Source organism: Aquila chrysaetos, chromosome 19 (genome assembly GCF_900496995.4).
Source record: "Aquila chrysaetos chrysaetos chromosome 19, bAquChr1.4, whole genome shotgun sequence".
Taxonomy (NCBI): domain Eukaryota; kingdom Metazoa; phylum Chordata; class Aves; order Accipitriformes; family Accipitridae; genus Aquila; species Aquila chrysaetos.
In genome coordinates this window covers 2,965,074-2,987,215 of record NC_044022.1, presented here as the reverse complement: position 1 = coordinate 2,987,215, position 22,142 = coordinate 2,965,074, and the positions used below count along the sequence as shown (strand labels likewise).

General features: G+C 39.7%; 1 protein-coding gene across 3 annotated transcripts in view; it reads right to left on the bottom strand.

Annotated features, from left to right (window-relative positions):
* STARD13 (StAR related lipid transfer domain containing 13) overlaps positions 1-22,142 on the bottom strand; it is a 306,300-nt gene that overhangs the window by 245,791 nt on the left and 38,367 nt on the right. For all 3 annotated transcript variants that reach the window (XM_030042603.2, XM_030042604.2, XM_030042602.2), the window contains one exon: positions 10,812-11,730. In XM_030042603.2, the coding sequence (XP_029898463.1) occupies positions 10,812-11,573 (762 nt within the window). In that variant the 5' untranslated portion in view covers positions 11,574-11,730. The remainder of the gene's footprint in view (positions 1-10,811; positions 11,731-22,142) is intronic.

The following is a 22,142-nucleotide window of genomic DNA, read 5'->3' as shown; positions in this document are numbered from 1 at the left end:
TATTCTTTCTTCTAGTTATCGGCTTTGCGTACTTTTTTCTTGGTCTTGATATATGGTGTACGTATTATAGAATGAAATACATACAAGTTGCAGTGTTATATTCTGTTGTTTCTTGGCAGGTTTGGCAGCTTTTTTGACATTTTAATTTAGGTAAATCAGTCCCCAGACTAACTGCAAAGGCTTTTGCCGCAGTGCAAAATTGTCACTACATACCTACTGAAATTTCACCATTATACTGTTTGAATAGGAACAATAAATACTAACTGCAAAACTTACAGTAGGTTATATACCATATCACTAACTACTTCATCACCAAGATTAGATTAAGGCCAGACAATGTTTCTCTGAATATACAGTATAAATAAGCTGTTAAATCTTTGACACTAAAATGTTACCTATTTTAGACCCAATTTTTGAAACATTGGATTGAAAGTCTAAATGCCAGAGAATTTCAGAATCCATAGAAAGCACAGATAAAGAGAGCCCAGTAATACAATCCAAAAGTGTGGTGAGATTTTGCTGAAGTTAATTTCTGGAAGACAAATGTTTCAAATGCAGGTGCTGGCCTTAATTTCCTTCCTGTCTGTTTTATTTCTGGAGAACTCCAAGCTAATTCAGAGGAGGTTTCCCTTCAGTGCACTACAAAAGTCATAGCTCTGAGATAATTCAGCACCGGGTGAGACTTTTAGTTTAGACAAAAAGTTGGATAGGTAAGAGCAGCCTATTTCCATTTTTATTACAGTTTAAAATACTCCATAGTTGGAGTGATTGTTAAGAAAAGTCTTGAGGGTGATGACATTTTTTCCTACAGAAAAGAACCACACAAGAATGTCCTAAAATGAAATCTCAGATCCGTCATCCTAAAATGTCTCTGATGTCCACTACTTTTTAAAAAAGTTTTTAAGTTTCTCCGAATTTGTTTCAACCATGGACGTCAGTGTTTGCACAGATCGCTGGTTATATCATAGCTGGTGATGTGGCAGTACCAAAATGGTCACAGATCCCTGGGCATGTCAAATCATGATAGTCTGTGGTCCCATGGTACTACCGAGGAAATATGTCGATTACAATATCAGGCTAACATTATTTTATTGGAATTTCACACAAAGAAGGACAGAGAGATCCTAACTATATCACTAGAATCTGATTTTATTAACTGGGCGTATGCTACCCAGGAAGAATTTTCAAAAGCACCTAAATGCCTTATAGGAAGTGTCACAAACTTTCAGTGGGACTTTTGGGCGTGTGAGGAAATTTGTAACTCATTTTTCTTACTCCCACTCAAGAACTTTGCCATATTATGAAATGTACTTTGCAAGATTGTTAATTCGGTAACATTCTGGTTTGGTTTTTGTTTGTTTGTTTGTTTTTGGTTTTGTTTTTTTTCCTGTACTGCAGTTCTATTGCTGCACTTGAAAAACATACCAAATTCTCACCTATCAGCCAAAGCAGCTTGAAAATGCAACCCAACCCGGTCCCCCTCATCTTTTGCGCAAGTTTCCAGTCTCTCAAGTTGTTCTGCTTATTGCCCATCCCACAGTTTATCCAGAATCTCCATCTGCACCTTGAAGGAATATCTTAATTTCAGTGGTAAGCAGATTAACAGATTTCTACATGTTTCTTCTGGTTCCCCCCACCTAAGACCCAGGCTGTAATTCTTGCAGGTGCCTATTCCCGTGCTCTGACAGAGGAATGTAGTTCATCAGAGCCTTGACTTAGACAGGGCTTATTTTCTGTTGACTTTTGCTCTACTTCTGCAGAGATATGTGAAACACTTGAATGGTCTCACATTGCACAGGTTCCAGATATTTTCAAATATTTGTAAAGAAGAATGTTGATATACCTCTTTTATTTTATGGGCTTAGTGCGACCACAAACACATAATCTTTTTTATGTTTTCTGGCAAGAGCAATAGTAATATTGCTGTTTCCTGAGGTGGCCATACAATTCTGAAGTATTCAAACACACAACAAATAAAGGAGTCAATATCTGAAAAAATCATAAGCCAAGTTACATATGAGGAATACTCTCCCCTTTTAATATAATACACCAACTGTGTTAACTATTTATTCTCCTGAAGCTTTAAAGATAAATATAAACCACGCTCTAATACTTATGAACGGGCTAAAGCAGGAGTTCCCAAAATTTTGTTTGTGGGGCCTCTTAATGTGTGCACGGGGGACCACGATGCGGCTGTGCAACAAAATTCGTCGGCAGCCCAGGAACTTCTCAGTAGGACAGCTACAGCTAGGATGGGCAGCATGAAACCTTTGCCAGATGCAAGTAGCAGATAGTTGCACTTTGGAAGCTGCTAGCCTGAAGATATTTCACAATGTTATGAAAACTACTTAAGGGCCAAAGTTTTACACATTAACTTGAACAGCCTGAGGATTTCACACTGCAATGTAACTCAATAATCTCACCTTCTGTAATTTCATATTGCCTAATTGAGGACCAAGCTGAAATGTACTTTGTAAATTTTCTGAAGAAGTTTGAAACTCAAGGTGAGTTGTCTTTTTGACTAATTATCTGATTTTCTTCATTATTTTGTCCCAGAATTATAATTTTCTCAGAATCTCACTATATAGGTAGTATATACCATATACTATACATTTTCAGAGAGTGATGGTATTCTGCACCACAAATTATTTCAAACTGCATGAAGGGTCAACTGCAAAAAAATCTTCTGAATGTTTTGAGTGCTAGTCCACGCATCACACAGGGGTTTGTTTATCAGCTTTGCCTTTGAAAAAGGACAGATTTTGTCCCCTCATATTGCAACTTTTCTTCACGAGGATTTTGGCAGAGCCCAAACTGGCACTGCTGAAAACAGTTTATAGGATATTTTTTTACAAAACCAGAGTGCATATGTTTTCTCCAATCTCAACCTAGCAGCCAATGATCCCTGCTGAAGACAATCTCGTGATTTGAAAGACAGGTATCTGCTGATGGCAAGAAAGTGCATCTTTTCTGGGGGCGTATACATTTTTATTTTTTAATCTTCTATTAATGAACAATGAATCATGCACGTTCATTAAAACATGCAAGCAGCATGCAAGTATACTGAAGAGATAAAGGACAGTCATTTTGATAGTATCTACATGTTTTCCTACATAATTCCAGTATACCAATTCTCTTAAATATGATCTTTCAGCATACCCTTAAGTTACTATTCCTGTTATAACTTTACTGTTATTTTCCAGAGTTTCTATAGTTTTGCAGTAGAAACAGCCATGCAGCTAATTTCCACTGAAGATGCAAATTCAAACTTACTGCTCCCTCCATTCACAATAAGTAGGACACAACAAATACCATATCCCAATGAGAAATGGTTACATTATTAGGAATAGTGAGATTAGAGAAAAACATACCTTATACAAAATGCTATGTTCATCATTAGTCCTTCAGATTTGTGAAATTAATAAAAGATTCTTTCTTTTAACTTAATAATTAAAGTCCCTAAGCCAGCATTTATCTGACCTTATTATTAAGAGCTGATTGTGGTTATTTATTGACTAATAATAATGCATTATTGCTAAAGTAATCAGCAGTTCTCCAACTCCTTTTCCAAGCAGGCAGAAAACAAGCATAAACACTTGAAGCTCTGCACAGTTCAACTCACCGTGTCTCCACCTATCAGCTCGAGAGAATGCATAATTGAAATACAGAAAGTGCAAATCTTACAGACACACAAAGGAAATTAGAATGTACAAAGCTCAGTGCATCACTCCTGTCTTAGACAAGTCATTTCCCATTTTCCTCCCCTTAACTTCCTACTCTGTTCTCCCTGGGTATTGTTATTTCAGCACTCGGCTTTCCTACCTGGGTAGGCATCCCATGTCTGCAGAAGATGAACAAAAGGGAGATAATAATAACTGTATTATTTCTCATGAAGAAGTCATCACAAGTTTGCAACCATTCTCCTCCTCTAGTTTTGGAGTCTCAGTTTCATAAAGAGAAGAACAAACTTCCAAAGTATGGGAGGAATGGGAGAAGGAATTTGTGCTTCACTCTAATATGTTCTTTACTAGCTTTTGCTCTTGTACAACTGAATTAGAGAAGAAGCAACTATTGCAGGGCAATTTTCAGATAGCTTAAATTCCACCTAAGTTCCAGTGCCTCATTAATGAAAACAGCAAAGTACCTCTCGGAAAAGTGCTTCACGGTGGCTAAGCAAGGCACTGAGCAGGAATACAAGAGGTACAAGGACTTAGCAGAGTTTAAGCCACCCAAATATAAGGGTAAGAAGCTTACTTTGGCAGGCCCAGTTATTGATCATAGTTGTAGGCTGGACTGCTGCTCTGTTTCGATCATTTAAATTGAATTAACTCAATCTAATCTGAGTAAATCAAATTCATTGTCAAAGACAAAACTTTCTGATTCCTTTCTCATTGGGTATGATTACTTGATTAAAATATTCACAAGCCACACAGAAGAATATGTATCTTTTAAGGAATCATAATTAACTTCAAAGACTATGGCTTTCAATAAATTTTTGTGGATTTATCTCCTTCTGCATGTCTTGTCTCTTTATCTTGTCTTGCTCCTTTGGTGAACTTCTGGTGTTTGTGAAAAGAAGAATGAAAACACAGGCCAGAAGCATACGAAATGTAGGACAGATGCTATGGAAACTTCCATATTACATCTCAGCAAATTATTGTAGCCTGAATCTGAACTATTGTGGTCTAAGCTGATAGGATGATTATCAAACTTGTCACTCAGTAATGATTGTATAATGAGAATAAAATTCACCTAACTGTAGTACAAGGATGGAACAAAGAAATTAATGAAACTAAGTGGATAATCAAGGAAAGAGAAACTGGAAAGCCAGATCATCCATCTTCCTGCCAGTAAAAGACTGTTTTCTGTAACCATTTCCAGAGTTCAGCTGCCTTAGCTTTCAATGTCAAAAGCAATGGAGCTTTCACAAATCTCCTTTAGAACACTACAGTTTTACTTAAAGCAAAGATTTACTCATGGTGAGAGGTGATGGCACAGCTACCCCATTAACACTACCCAGAGCTGGACCCAGAGACTGGCTTTCCTGACATGGTAGTGGCTACTCCCATGATTGTGCAGCCTCCTCCAAAAGTCTTTGAGTGTACAGTCTGAAGGCCAAATCCTGGCAAAAATATTCATTGTGAATACTACCGTAATTGCCTAAATTATCTGTTTGGGTCATCTTGTCTCCGTTACCCCTAGGGAGTGGAATCTCACTCTTTGACCCAGCTGAACAAGGTAACGTTCAATGCAAATATTAGACCATCAGCATCCTGCTTTAAACCAACAAGCAGGTTTGGTTTAGATCTTCCTAAATGTGTTGAAAGAGGCGTGATGTAAATATGTGTGCAACTCGAGCCCCTGAAAGGTCTCCCAGGTTCCTGTGTAAGGGCTAGCAGATTTGATGCTCTGGGCCTGACATGCTGTGCAGCAGCTTCCACAGCAGAGATGGCAGAGCGCCGGGGAAAATAGTATGACAGAGGCTCACTCCCTTAATGGATTCCTTCTCAATTAGGAAGGACTCTTGTTTCTTTAAGAAACAATTATTTTTCCAGGATTCTCCTGGAAGTTACACCTATATGCAATACTTGCCAACAGTTAATTCTTCAACCTTTCTGGAGATGTTTTAGAAAGAGGTGACCATGTTCCATCAAGCAGCAGCTCTGAGGAGAGGACTCATTTGGAGAACCCTGAACATCTAGTGGGGAGAGACACCCAGTATGTGGTCCTGGTGCAGATACTGGGAGGCTGCAGCGGGGCTGCTGGAGCACTTAGCACGTTCTGATGGTTAGCTCTAAGCGGTTCCTTGCCAGCACATGGGCTTCCTGGCTTGTCCCCTTCTCTCTCTGATACGACAGAGGAAGCTGTGACAACTCACTTAGGTGCCCTAAATAATGTCAAAAGCGACAGAAACCTTTTTGGCTGTTACAATAGCTAATATTGGCTGCCCAAAGAGATGCTTTGAAACTCTCCCAGAGAGGATTTTCCAGTTTGCTGCTGTGTTGGTAAGACCATATGTGCTTGTGTCTTTGCAGCAGCCAACAACATTAGCAGGATTTCTATACAATCACTGAAGTGGGGGAAGATCCATGACAATTCACTTTGTCAAGGGTATGGTTTCATAATACTTCTTTTTGCCTAATATCTGCCAAATATCTTCAATTTTTACTTGACTGAAATGCTACTCCTGGAAGTAACACATCCTGTTTTGAGACTATGTAAGGATAGGATAAGATTACTGATGTAAAGTTGCATAGTAGTTCCTGGTTAAATATGGTTATCATCAGCTGGGTCCTGCTCAGTACAGATTGAAGAAATGGCTATCTAGCAAACTGTTATGTTTCAGAAGCTATTCTGAATAATTTATTGACACTGCATACTGAGCTGGCTGCATGCACAAAGAGAGTATGTAGTTTAATATGAAGACTTGAAGTAAAACAACCGAGGAAGAATGGCTCAAGATACCACTTCAGAGTTGCCAAGAAAACCTCTGGACAGAACAAAACAAACAATCACAGAATCATTTAGGTTGGAAAAGACCCTTAAGATCATCAAGACCAACCATTAACCTAACACTGCCAAGTCCACCACTAAACCATGTCGCTAAACATCACACCTACACATCTTTTAAAACCTCCAGGGACGGTGACTCAACCACTTCCCTGGGCAGCCTGTCCCAATGCTTGATGACCCTTTCGGTGAAGAAGTTTTTCCCAATCTCCAATCTAAACCTCCCCTGGCACAACTTGAGGCTGTTTCCTCTCGTTCTATCACTTGTTACCTGGGAGAGGAGACTGACACCCACCTCACTACACCCTCCTTTCAGGTGGTTGTAGAGAGCGATAACGTCTCCCCTCAGCCTCCTTTTCTCCAGGCTAAACAGCCCCAGTTCCCTCAGCCGCTCCTCACAAGACTTGTGCTCCAGACCCCTCACCAGCTTGGTTGCCCTTCTCTGGACACGCTCCAGCACCTCCATGTCTTTCCTGCAGTGAGGGGCCCAAAACTGAACACAGGACTCGAGGTGCGGCCTCACCAGTGCCCAGTACAGGGGACGGTCACTGCCCTGCTCCTGCCGGCCACGCCATTTCTGACAGAGGCCAGGATGCCGTTGGCCTTCTTGGCCACCTGGGCACACCGCTGGCTCACGTTCAGCCGGCTGTCGACCAGCACCCCCAGGTCCTTTTCCGCCGGGCAGCTTTCCAGCTGCTCTTCCCCAGGCTGTAGCGCTGCGTGGGGTTGTTGTGACCCAAGTGCAGGACCCGGCACTTGGCCTTGTTGAACCTCACACCATTGGCCTCGGGCCATCCATCCAGCCTGTCCAGATCCCTCAGTAGAGCCTTCCTGCTCTCCAGCAGATCATCAGTGTCATCTGCAAACTTACCGAGGGTGCACTCGATCCCCTCATCCAGACCATTGATAAAGATATTAAACAGAACTGAGCCCTGGGGAACACCACTTGTGACCAGCCGCCAACTGGATTTGACTCCATTCACCACCACTCTTTGGGTTTGCCCATCCAGCCAGTTTTTTACCCACCGAAGAATACACCCATCCGAGCCACGAGCAGCCAGTTTCTCCAGGAGAATGCTGTGGGAAACAGTGTCAAAGGCTTTGCTAAAGTCCAGGTGAACAACATCCACAGCCTTTCCCTCATCCACCCAGTGGGTCACCTTGTCATAGAAGGACATGAGGTTAGTCAAGCGGGAGCTGAATATTGGAATGACATGAGTGATGTGAAAAAAATCCTATTCAAGACAGAAAGGGAGTTTTGCAAGGAAGATGGGCAGAGAAGACAAATCTATAATGAGGGTACAGAAACTCACTGGTGTGTTTAAGGAAGTGCTGTCTGAGCGATGATGTTACCTAGATCACCATCCCAAAATGAGAAGTAACATGAACAATATTTCAGACTTGTATACAGACTTGGTTTTAAATCTTCAAAATTTTGCTTCCCTAGTTGAAATAAATGTTATTTTTAATTTCAGAACTCTGTTTGGGCATTAAATGCACCACTGATTACAGACTCCTGACAAGGAAGAAAAGGTTGCCAAATTTAGATTTGATGAGAAAGCACAGGAAATATATATGGGCTATGGGTGGAAACTCAGGGACCATATTGAATTCATAAATTGAACAGAAGTATCGTTTATCTTGTACCACTCAGAACAGGCAGATGCTGTATGCCTTTGGAAAAAAAGAAAGCATTTTTTTAAATGGGCACCATTGTACGAATTGTTTTCAGCAGAGTTTCTTCTGCTTGTAACAGAGTTGGCAGCATACACAAGTTGTATTTTTTCCATCTTCCCTCTGCTTCTTTACTGTGCAGTGTACTTGGAGATTTGTCTCTGCTAACTAATTAGAATGAAAGAAGAAGTTCAACAGTTATCACTGAACAGTTGAACTCGATTATCACTTTAAAGTGTGTAACAACTATTTAAGAGGAGATTTGGACACTGGCTTTGCTGGTGGTGACAGCCTGCGAGGGCCAGTGCTCCCCAGCCTGGAGAAGGTGACAGCCTTTCCTACTTTCTGTACATAAAATAGGAGATTTGCAGTCAGTAACAAGTACATTTACTTAGGAATGCCCCTGCAGGGTAGATCTTAATCACTATTTCACTGTGAACTCTAGTAGCAAGGATTTAGCCAGGATCTCGGTCAGGGTGCTATGTGTGATAGCCTGTATCTGTATGGCTGAGGTGATTTGTTTGTTATACTATTTTTAAGTATAAGGCTTAGCAGTAATGGTTGCTTTTGACAACATTTTTACACCATGCCGTCTTTATTTGGTTAATTTCTTTCCACTAGAAAGGCATTTTTCCACAGCCCCATTTTTAAGTAACAGAAATAAGTAACTTGACAGTGACATATACTTGCTTGAACCAGAGTCACGGGGGGAGTTTTTTAGCCTAAATAGTAATGCATGACTGCTGCTAAAATTTCAGAGACAAGATAATCCTTTTTTTTAATTATTGGAGGCTTTCCTAGAATGATACATACTTATTTACATAGAAGAAAAAATCAAAACTAGGACTGCATCATTGCATCTGTACAGTTTTTGAAATGTTTTGACACATTCTCTGAGATTTACTAGGTAATTTCACATGCTTGTCTGGCAATTTATAATCCATTATTTTGCAGTACAAGCTGCATCCTTGAGTTTATTTTCAGGCATAGACATAAAGTAAACTAAATGACAACAGCCCCTGTCCTCTCCCTTTTATCTATGGGAATGACCTTCAGTAAACAGAATCCAAGGGATGTTGTGCATGCATTTTGATATATATTTATATTAATGGGAATGTTTCTCAGTAAATGAGGAAGTAAGCCTTGGCTTCAGGTAGAGTAACAATGTGATTATTTAATAAACCATGTGTCAGAAGAATCGCTCAGGGTCAGTATTGCCTCAAAAAGTGCACTGTTTTGGAACCACCTTTGGGCCTTGGTTTTCTCATATTAGCTGCTGAGAAAAACTTGTAAAAATGTGGCTTATTTCTCTGTGAGCTGATGTGTATCTGCAGTAAAGTTGGGATATGTGTGAAATACAACCACACTGTTAAGGGCAGAATTAGTGCCCCAGAATTGGAGATAGATTAGTATTAAAGAAGTAATTAATTTTGATTATAAGATGGACATTATAGTCCAAATTCTACTTTCTTTCATTTAATCAGAAATCAATGAAGCATCTCTGTGTATAAGCACTGGAAGGGACAACTGCAGACAGAGGAAAAGAAAACACGCTGGGTAAAAGACTAGGGCTCCACTCTGATTTTCAAGGCATAGAGCAAATTTACATGGAAAATAACTTTTGAAAGCTGGAGGAGGAGACGAGAGAGGAAGGAAAGGTATGCCTGACCTGCAGTTTAAGATTAATTTGTGCTGCAAGGTCAGGAACGTTGGAATTTTAAGGGTTTGTTTTGCCCACTATTTGGAGTCACTTCATATTTTTGTACTAGAGCTGAACTTCTCCAATGATAAACATGTTTAGCTCCAGGCATTCGGTTTGTCACCAGCTGGGAGCAGGGGGAAAGCCTTGCTTATTCTCCAGACTGTGAAAACTCACTTGGAAAGCTGCTGTTCCTCCAGTTCCAAAAAACACAGCTAATTTACTCAACCCTTTTTTTCTGGAAAGGTTATAGTTGGATGATTCTTATTACACAGTGTTTTTCATTTTGTCCAAAATCTTCTTATGTTTTCATTTTGGACTTTGGTCTATAGAGCATCATGATGTGTACCAGTACAGATACAAAAAAATCTTTTTTTTTTTTTTTTGTATTATAGACCAGATATTGTAACCTGTCCTCCATACTATTTTAATGAAATAAGAATACAGAAAACACTGTTATTTAGCAGAAGCAGTGCTGTGGGTTAGGTGGTGCAGTGCTACAGTGCCACTACGCTAAAAAAGGCCATTTTTCAGCACGAAGAAATATACTCTGCTCTCAGAGTAAACCTGAGCTCTATCCCTTTGGAACAGTCTGTAGACTCAGGGAATATATGCTGTATGTGGCATGATATATGATCTTGTAGGAGCAGGGGAAACTGAGCCAACGTTTCCATTTTAAAAAGCAAGGGAAAACAGAAAACCAAAATTTGAAGTTCAGGCTAATAGAAATGTGGCCAATCTGAAGTAACAGATTTGTCTAATGTAAAAACCTAGTATACTTTTACCGTAGGTTTATATTCTTAGTTATGTAATTCGCATTAATTACCACTGTATAACAATTTGCACAATTCCTTCTCCTCCTGTAACCAACCTTAAACGATACCACTTATTTAAAACACATTTGGAACAAAAGAGTAGCTTGTATTACCTCCAGCTCCATGTGTTTTTCTTCCTTGTCATGGTCCTTTGAGTCCTTTTCAGAATGATCATTGCGGTCTTCTAAATGACAGATGTGTTGATATTTAGTAAGTTCATGTTTAGCTTGCTTTCTTTGAGAAACATTCCTTCTATGAACACCATTGAAAAACACCTCATACAGTGGCAGTTCTGTAAATACATCATCATCATCATCATTTCTACCATCTGCTTCTTCCTCTTCAGATGAAAATTCGTCTGCTCCTCCCGTCTCGCAAATATGGAGTTTAGTATTAGCTTCATGTAATACAAATTTGAAATCAGAAAACGTGATAGCACTTGGTTTGTGTTTTATGACTCTGATCTCATGACTCCTTTCTTGTTTCTTGTCTGAATTTTCTCCTGTAAGAACTGGCCATTCTGTGTGCAAGGGAAGGTTTAAAGGATCTTCCTTTGGCTTGTGCCTTGCGGAACAGAGTAATTCTTCACAAAGGTGCTTTGTCTCAGGCTGATGGGTGACACTGACAGACCCTGCAGCTGTGCCAGGCTGCAAGGATGTCTCCTTGTGGTCTAATAAGGATGACGCAGACAGCAAACTCAACTCAGGTTCCAGTAAAACATTCTGAAATTCAGATGGACTTGCCTGTTTTTCTATCTTTTTTTGGTATTCTTCATACTTTGCTTCCTTTGGAGTCCCCAGGCACTTGGCAGATGTAAGATAAGGTGAGCCCTGTTCTTCTTCATAGATGTTAGTTTCCATTCCAGTGAGTTTCATCCATCAGAGATCAAAATGACTTCATTCTTGGTTTTCTTAAGGAACATAACTCCGCATACATAGCCAGCAAATATCTTCTTATTTTTCCAAAACCATGATCACAGAATCATTATTAATGCCTGGATTCTCATAGTAAACATCTGAATCCTCTCTGCTCCTGAAAAAAAACCAAAACCCAAACTAATTATTCATGGTAACATGCTTGCATTGGAATGCCTCAGCAAAACTAATCCTGAAATGTGAAATTCCTATATCAAATTTACTTATAGGTCTCTTCAAAAATATTTGATGTATGCAGATTAAATGAACTTAAAACATGAGAACCTTGACTTGTTTACCTTAGAGACTAGGAAAGAACTGGCAAATGCAGAAATGGTTTTTAAATATTGACTTTATGTTGATTATTGACACAGTGGTTCAGAATCATTCAGTGATGTTAGCTATATGCTTGTTACCGAAATATGCCTCTGTTTGCTGTATTTTTATTCTCTGTTAAACCGCTGAAAACTTTTACACTGTTCTGACAAAGCTACTAAAATGTCATAGGAAAGAGCAAGGACCCAAAGTAATTGACACAAAAGAAAGAAGATTTCAATATAGGTAGAATTTTCTGTCTCTCAGCTTCTGTGAATTGCCGATGCAGTGCAGCACCTGTCCATTTCCAATAAATTTGCAAAGCAAAAAAAGGAGGCTAAAAATAATGGAGAGCTTCAGTACTACATCAGAGTCGGCCATGTCTGATTTAAATCAGTCTTAACTTCTGTGCTCACATCCAGACTGTGCACCTCCAACGCATGGGAGGAAGGGAGCAGCTGAAGAACTGATCCTGCATCACTGAATAGCTTGCTTTCACCCATATATGTAATTTACTTCTTGTGACAGATTGAATATTGATAGTATTTATTTTAATGATTGTTTCAGTACTCCATCTGTGAGAGAGCAAAGCAGAACAGAAGCTTTTCAAAATAAAAAAGAGAAGCTTAATCCTTTGATGTATGTGGCAAACCTGTCAGTGATGAGGAAGACTTGTCAGAAGGCAGCACTGTGATCGTCAAAGTGGGAAGCAAAGCAAGATGCTCTCACTGCATGTGCCATAAACCAAGCAATGCACACCAGGTAGGCATATTTTAGTGCTCGTTAGCCTATATTTTAGTTACATACATTGGATAATAGAAAGAATACTGTTACACATACAGAAAATTTGGATTTATTAATTACATTACTTTTGTCATTTGAACTGCAGCTGTAAAAGGTGTGAGCATACAGGTACACACTGTTTAGGTAGACTTCTCAGCTATTGCTAGCTATTTAAAAGTCAGACATTATTGTAAACTGTCTAGCCTCCTGCTGGAGTCAGTGGAGAGAGAAAAATGCTTCCAGAAGGTAAATGCTCTCACTTATCTTGGATACTTATTTTGACATGGGATGAGTCTCCCTCCTGGCATGACTGCCTTATCCAAAACTATGGAGGATGTCTAGACAAAGAGCTTACCCCGGTCACCCAGCTTTTAGAGGGACAAATAAAGGCAAGAAGAATCCCAGCCCCTATCTTTGTTACACAATATAGTAGATTACATTGTCTACATGTGAGTGAGGAACCTACTTTTGAAGCCCTCATTTTCTCAGAGCTTCAAGTTAGCCGTCTGCTTAGAAGCGACTTCACTTTCAGAAGCACTGAACACTCTCAGTTCTCCCTAACATTATATGAACTAATTGAGCACAATGTCTTTGAAAAAGCAAACGCATTCCCACATTTGTAGGGGATGATTGGAATAACTAACGTCACATAATATTTTGTACATTGCGGGCACAGCGAAAAAGCCTGCTGCCTTTTCAGGTGAATAATATTATCTGTGCTTCACTGTGAGCCATCACCTTTGGTCTTCAGTCCCCGGCACCCACTAGCCCGCAAGAAGGCGTGCTGCTAGCACCCATACTCCCACCACGCAAAGCCAGGTACAAGCGAAAAAGATTTGCCTGTTCTCGAAGAGTCCCCAAAGGGCAGCAGAAGAGCTTTGGCCTGGCTGTTGCCATCAGGTGAGAGGATGGGTTGTGTTCACCAGCCGTTGCTACTGGTGCCTGCCCCGTTCCTCACCTACGGGTAGCTCCTGCAGGATTAGCAATGCTCAGGTCTCCAGGTTTCCCTCACAGACTCTCTTTTCCAGCCTCACGCCTTCCTACTGTCACTCTTCCTTCTCTGGCAGAAATTACCCAACTTTGGCCCATTCCCTGGACCCTCCTTAGCTCTGGCAATGCTCCCAAGCAGGCTCTGCTGGGAAGACATCTGCAGGAACACACCTCTGTGTTCATGGGAACATCTTTGCTGTAACAAATCCAAAATACAGCAAAAAATGCTCCAGAAGAAGCTACAGAAATTCTGCAGTGGGCAAGCATGGCATAAGTGAATTACATATTTTTTATTTCTGGTATTTTAGGATGATGCTTTAGACTCCAAAACACGAATTATCATCCCTGCAAAAATTTGCATTTTTCCCTATCTCTGGATGTTCCTAGCATCTAAAATCAATACCCAGCTTCTCTAAAATTTTCCCAAGTTCTTTCTCTCAAATGAGTTTTGTTTTTTACAGGATGTGGTACAAAGCTGTAATTTTCACAGTTTAATTACAAAAAGCATGAAAGAGTTTTTCTGTTTATTAGATTTGCTTACTCCATTGGACTCTTTTTTATTTTTCCTGGGATGAGACTGGAACAAAGAAAGTATGCAAAAGCAGCCTGGTTTTGTGCAAGTATGGCAAGAAATCTCTGAAGAGGAAGTGGTAAGAAGAGAGAGTGTGAGTTTACCCTTATTCATCCTGTGGAACATATCTCTTTACTCAATCTAGCAGTGACTGGAAAAAATCCCCACACTCTTATATAAAATATCAAATTCCATATTTTATAAAGAGTTACACACAGACATTTATAGCTCCTAAAAATGGAGCATTTTTGGCACAGTTGTGGATTTGGAAATCCTGCCCATAGCAAAATGTGTAACTCGGAGAGTTCTGAACATTCAGAGCTAAATCTGTACATGTCATAAAAGGCCTGTAACACAGCCCTGCAAAATAATATAATTCTCAACACAATTCTGAATGTATGCACTTACAAGTTCTGAAACAATAATCTTCCTGGAAAAGGTCTTCAAGGCTTTATGAATAGGGAAATTACTTTCATATGCATACGTAATTGTAAATACATACTGTAGCATTAGCTCTACTGGTAGGCACTAGTTTAGGTAAAGATGTCAAATAATAAAAGTCTCTTGGGTATATATGTGTTTTTTCCAACTAAAAAGGGAAATATAGGGCTACCACAGCTAACTGTCCAACCAAAACTGACTCCAAAACAGCTTAAGGAAGAGCACAAAAAAAGCAACACAGGATTTTTTTTAAGCTAAAATGTGGAATGCATAACTGGGTGTAGCAACTTCAGCCTTTTACACACGAGTGTAAAACTTACAACCCAAATTTTATTTATTAAGGAAAGCTCCTTACAAATCAGCAATAAATTAATACAGAGTTGTGACACAGCTAGTGAAATGCTGTGGAAGGAAAGTTCTCCTGTGGTCTGGCACAAGCAAATGTGTATGTGCAGACTCACAGATAAGTTTTTGTGTATCATGCTCTATTGGCTTGATTTCCCTTTGCCCAGACAACCAAAATTTCTATTAAAACTCACCAAGGTTTGCATACAGATCACACAAAAAGCACGCATTAGACTTAACCGTTAAATAGGAGGGTTTTACAGAGACTTTAATATTCATAGACTCATTTCTATTTTCTTGAGTCAATACAAGAAGAATTGTTTTCTAGGGCAAATAATTATGCTTTATTTCATGGGTTACTATAGCAGCAAGTCACCTAAACTAACTTTCCAAACATTGCTTAAATTAGTGCATTTCGATACCCATTATGTATTTTGGCATTACAGAGCATGTGAATGTGTGGAATTTTCTTACTTTAAATTCAATTTAAACTTGAACTGACAGAGTAAACCAGCAAATCAAGTCCTGATCTTGGCTGGAACAGTACACCACTCATCTAAAATAACGAGTTTTTACCCCTCAGCCCCTAATGCATTTGTTTCCCTTTTACAATGACTTTGCTTAATATTTCCCATTGACTTAAACAATCTTCCCCTGAAAAATTAAGCAAACAAGCCAAGAGAATGTGAGACACATAGACTAAGAGCAAATTAGGAGATTAGGATTTTTTTTTTCCTGATGATAATTTTACCTGTTTTGCAAGGTAACCTCATATTTTTCAATTCAGTTAATTTCCATAAGCGTAACAACAGGAACTCAGTTAGTAGCCAAAAGATCCTCCAAGCGTTGGGGCAGAACAGAAAAAGAAGTGAGCAGATCCTCAACAAAAGGCATTTCAGCTTGCTTGCTGCACAAGAACTCTGTCAACAGAAGTATGTGTGAGAATCCCTGGGGCGAAAACAGCCTTCTGCAAGCACTGGCCAAATTACTCACAGAAAAAGACAGAAAAAAAGGAGAGGGAAGGAAAAAAAATAAAAAGAGAGAGGGAGAGCATGCTTCACAGGAACACCAGGCACTTCTAAAAATACAGTGTGACCTCATTCTTCACACTATGCCAGACCTTAACATTGTGCTTTGCTTTATCACCTGGAGCACCTGGAGTCAGGTTCCCACTGCACACACTCGAGTTTGGATGCTGTCAGGTTTTGAAAAGGTAGGCTGTGAAATGCCTTTTGATGTAGTATAAAGCCAGTATAAAGGAATACCAAAATTAGCTTTCCATGTCACTTGCAAATTCTAATTATTGTTTGCCTATGTTTCTTCAAGACCTACATTTGCTGCCAAAGCTTCACAAGTCTTCCCTTTTATATATATAAATAGGATCATAGCTTGCAGACAGACTTCTGCATATACCATAGGTTACTGGACATGTGAGTTTCTGAGTGCGATTATAAATCAGTTATTTGCAATTCTAGCCTGGAAAGGACAAGGATGAATTGTCACTGGAAATAGGGGGTGAGAAGACTCTGAGTTATAGTTTAATTTTGGAAGTATTTTTCTATATTGCTTTTGATTAGGGCAAACAGCAAAAATGGAAAAGCTGCAATACCCTTCTATTCATGTAATGGATCCTCCATGCTAGTAGTAGTAGATTACCTTGAGATATCCAGGCACAGATATTTCGCACAGATGCTGCCAATTCTACATCCCTCCTGACTCGTTTCAGTGAGTGCAGGAGGTGGCACTTAGATGCCGATTTCTCTCACACCTCACGCACCTGATCGCTTTCACTGATGTGAAACAGTATTTTAGTCAGCAAAGAATTTGGCATATTTATGAATGAGTCACTCAGCAAATGAAGCCACATCTTGAGGCAACCATTTTACAGGAATTACTTGATATGACAGTTTAGTGAGGCTTGTCTCAACTTAGAAGTGTTTATTATCCCAGGAAGCTGTACTACCAAGCCTTCCTTTAGCTTTGCCATGTCCATCCCCACCTCCACTGTGGCAGAAGATCATTTTACATTGCCAATGAAAGTAAAATATCTTCTTAGTCACAATAAATCACAATGATGAAGCGACACTTTGCTAATTTAACTGTGCTTACATTCATGTTTGTCTTAGGTGCAACTGTTGGTCACAGATGTGCTGTTTTCCAACCACCATCTTAACTACCGCAGCTATGTCAGCAATTTATTTAGAGCTGGACCGACTTGCAATATATAGGAGGGAAAGACTCTGCTCCAGGAGGAATCACTGACACATTCATGCTATTAGCTGAACCTGAGGTTGAGTTTCATCCAGCCAAGGTGCTAACATCCTGCTGGCATGCTGACTCAATTGTGTTTTGGTCTAAAACAGCATTCTCAACAGCACTTTCATTGTCACCTCACCACCATGTGGGAACAGTGGTTTAATTGCAAATAAGGTGAGAAAATACCCTTTCTAATACAACTATTGCCATTTCTAAGAACTTAGATCCAGAAGCAATGTTTAGTCCTAGTTAGTTTACATAAAATGGGCCTTGACTTTGCCAATCATTCTGCTCTGTGCAGCCCATGAATCGTGTGGTTACGATCCTGAGCAAAATCAAACAGCAGCAATGTGGGAGCACCAGCAAAGCAAAGGACTAAACATGGTTCTTCATGCTTGGAAAAGTCTCATACCTCTTGCATACCTGATTACATCCTCTAAAAAGAAGGGATCGAGAAGGAGTCAGGTATGAGTGGGGAACTGAGGGTATGTGTCTTTCAGCATGTCTCTGAGAACATCTTTAAAGAATAAGATGTGGCTTTCCTTTTCCCATTAGGCTTCTTTTAGCATTGCATTCAATGTGTTGCTTTTGTATACCCTGTTCGGCCTCACGTATTTTGTCTTGCACCTATGAAATGCAGCATCGAGGTCCTGATGAGATATTGGCTGGAGGTTGTGTGACTACATGCTTTTGGAAGGCAATTTTGAGTGATTTAAGATTATACTCTGAACTACTTGAGAAACTAAAACTGATGTGAAGTTGCTGAAAATCCTAATACTCACAGGAAAGAAGGGGTGAAAGGAGTGTGTGTGTGCATATGCGTTTATCTAAAATCTGTGGTATTAAAGGAAAACCAGAATTTTTTTATACATTGCCCTGGAATACTTTGGCTTTGTTTTTATATGAACGGTGCAATCTACATGGAACAGGAAGAGCAGCCAGTCATACACAGACACTGTTCATAAACACAGGCCCCATAATGAACCAACACCTAATAAATATTTTTAAAATAACACTGGATAAACCACATAGGAAAAAAAAAAAGTCTGTCTCCCTTTAGGTTGAGGATCTTGGCATTGGTAGGATCTCAGCTCTTCATCTAAGCAGCCAGTCCAAACCAAAGTCAGGAAACAGCCTTTCTGCAAGCAGAGACACACAGGTATGAGCTGCTTCTCCCTCCAGTTTAAATACTACCCCTGTTTCTTCAGCCTGTAAAGTGAATTCCATTACGTATGTTCATGGGATGCTCAATGGACTGGTTGGAAATTAATCTTCATTTTGCGCAAGAGGAAAGAGGCTGGAAAAACTAATTTCTCATATTGGAGGATATCTATGTTAATATGGATGGCTTAAGGGTCATATTCACATCTTTACTTTTTACTTTTTTTTGTTGAGCTCATGAAAGAGAAATGACATAAGACAACCACCTCTCACTGTACAAGTTAGGTAAATAGCAAGCAGCTTGGTTTTCTTTTTTGTATTTAGCTCTTGTCTATTGAAATTTGTATATCAGCACAAAATTGTTCTTCACAACAGTCTGCAAGTGGCTTCCAAAACTGCGTGCATCCCTCTGAGACATCTCTGCTGAACCTGTGACACCCACCAGCAGCCAAAGACACTGGACAAAAGCAGTTATTTTGGCACTTCACAGGGGCAGAGACTGGTATGGTCTGTATCATTTGTAATTCCTTAAAATGAAAGAAATTAAGTTCTTTAAAGTTATTTCCTTCTCTGAAGAAGGAAAACATATTACTGCCTTGGGTGCTTTCATAAGAAAGTATCAGTTCATATTAAATTCTCTTATTATATAAGGAATTGGACGCTTGCATCTACTGTGACCACACAGCCAGTAGAAGAGATGTAAATAGGAACTAAAGTTTCTTTATCACTAAAGCCATGTCTTAATCACATCTCATCTTCCATCCATAAAAATTGTTTTGTTTGATTTACTAATTGTCATGATTGAATTTATGTAAACAATGTAGGAGACGGAGGCTTCAACAGGCATCATAACTGAAGATCAGCACTTGTTTTAATAGGCTGAACTCTTCTTGCTAATTCTATTTATAAAGGAGAGTTGCATTTCATTAGAAATGTCCGCCCTCTTTTCCTTGAACCGGGTTCTCTTAAATAGGGATAAACCAATGATCTTAACCAAACCCCCGCCCCCCCCCAAGCCCTTGATTTTCCCAGTGTCTATTAAATGTCCCCAAGACCTCCAACAACTTCCCATAACTCTTTAGTGCCCGGCTTTTTCTTCAAGCTTCCCTCACACCAGCAAGTTAAATTTCAAGTTCTGATCCTCCTCTTCAAAGTCATTTCGTTGCCTTAACTCTTGCTTCAGCTCCGTCTGTCCTTGCAGTCTGCGGCCGTGCCCTCCGCAGGGGTGAAAGCCTGGCACGGGGGGAGAGACTTCCCAGCAGCTGCCAAGATCTACTGCGCTCAGCTCATGAGAAACCACAATAAAAATAAATCTCTCTTGCTGTTTCCTGAGCAAAGTCTAAACAGAAAAATAACTCACAGGGCGCTGGTGTTTGGGATAAGATTTCTGCAGAAATTCCCAGCTAGTCCAAAACCTACCGGCCTGGGGAGCTGGAAGCAGCTGGACCGTGGTAGCTACTGAACCCTGCACAAGTTTATTAATCCTGCTTACAGGACTAGGCTGTTTCTGATACTTAAGCAACTCACTGAATACCTGAAGGAAAAATAGGGAAAAATTCAATTGCTTAAGCATAGGCTTTTAGTGCCCTTTGAGACATCCTAGACTATCCCACCCGGCCTTCAGCTGCCAGCTCAGGGAGGCGCGAATCTCCTCCAACTCCTTTGACATACCTACTGAGTGGGTATCTCGTAGGACAGCAGGGTATCTCAAAGGGCACTGCTAGGCACCTGCAGGTAGGCACTTGTTTAGGCAAATGAATTGTACCTTCAGTTTACTTAGTAGGCTATTCAAAGAATTTAACTTCAGGCACCTAATTTTGGTGACTAACTTAGGATTCTTAAGTAAGAGCCTCAACCTCTCCCTTGCCTATACAAAAAGCCTACATTCTTAATGTATGCACCTAAATTCAGCTGGCATAAGTACTGTATTGCTTCCAGAAAAAAAAAGTACATACACGTCTCCTGGTTAAGCAAAGAAGCTCCTATAGGAAGCCAAATTGATCTAAATTACCAGCAGCTCTCTGCTGCGTAAGGACCTGTACCTGTGCTGCAGTACATTATTATGGAAAGTTTCAAGGCTAAATCAGAACATATTCAGAAAACAAATAAGAACAAGCACTTTAGTGCCATGTGTATTAAATCAGTTTGTGGCATTCTGGCTTGCCAGGTTTGTACTCCTATCAGTCTTACAAAGTTTCTGCAGTGTTTTGGCAACACGCTACATTTCTCAGTTGAAATACACTGCTTAATGCAAGACTGGTAAACAGCTTGAATAGGCAGGGCTTTGATTTATGAACTGCATCAATATGGTAATGAGGATGTTGGCTGGGCAATTAGTTTTAAATTGTATAAGCTCACACTAGCTCTTATTATTATGAGTACAAAGGTTTGTCAGAACACCTCTGAGTTCAGTATTTCAGAATGCTCTGGTGTTTTATACCTATTAGACCAGAACTGCAGCAAATTAAAGCTTCTGCTACACCTTCTGAATCTCATATCACTAAACCATTTGTATGAAAATATCAGCAGTAAATAGATGCATCCATTTAAAATGCTACTTTGCATGCTTTTCTTTTTTTTTCTTTTCAGTCCAAGATGGGCTTTGGACTCCAGCAACGTCTTTATCACCCTCTCTAATCAGTGTCTGTAATGAATGCTAAAGAAATGGTGACCCCTGCAATAAATGCCTATTACTACAAAGGCCATGCCGGAGGGCAGACTCCTCCTCTCAAGACCTGCTGGGCACATGAGATATAAATGGCAGCAAGGAAGGACTGTGTCAGCCTCAATGAAGATAAGTTATTTCAGAAGGAGCAAAAGTTATTTTGGAGGAACCTCCTGTGATCCCTATCTCTATGTGCAATGAGGCCAAGGTGAATCCTGCTCAGTTTTGGTCAAGTAGTATTTTTTGGTAAAAGAACTTTTCCCTCAAAGCCAACATATTTTTGATGGTGACCCAATGCATTTTTGTTTCATCTAAAAAAAAAAAAAAAATTATGTCGGGGGATATTTATTCCTTTTGATTAATCTATTTAATTTTTCAGAGATTTCAGAAGAAGGAAGTGTTCAAATATAAAGTGGTCAGATGAGTACTTCAGTATTTTCAACCTTTCTATCCCTTGCTTCCCCATGTGGTTTTTTTTTTATATTATTAAGTATTCAGTTAACTTGACAGCAACTCACAGTTCTTTTGAATTCTTCTTTTGGAGGGGGTTAAGTTTATGGGGATTTTTGCCCAGATATACCAGGCAAAGTCAAAACACCCAGCAATACTTAATGACAACTGCTTTAGAGGTGTCCAAAGTTTTATTTATGCACAGAACGAAGTGTTTCTTAAGCCAAGGTGCATATCTGAGGCCTGAATAGCTATTTTGAACAAATTCCCTGTTTGCCTTTCTGCTTTTTGGTTACTTCTTCTCCTCCCTTTTGAGATCTTCCACAAATTAGTTACACTCACCTGTTTTCTAGTTTCAGTTCTTAAATTCCAGATTTCTACTTAGTGAGATTTCCTGTTGTGTTTGCTAAATTAAGGAGGCTTATTTTATCAGTTGTTCTTTTCCCCATAGAAGGGGTCATTCTAGACTTTTAATCAAATAACAGCTCTCCTTTTGGATAAACTCAAACAACTAAACATTTCAAATGGTGTAACGAATGTAGTCTCAAAATAT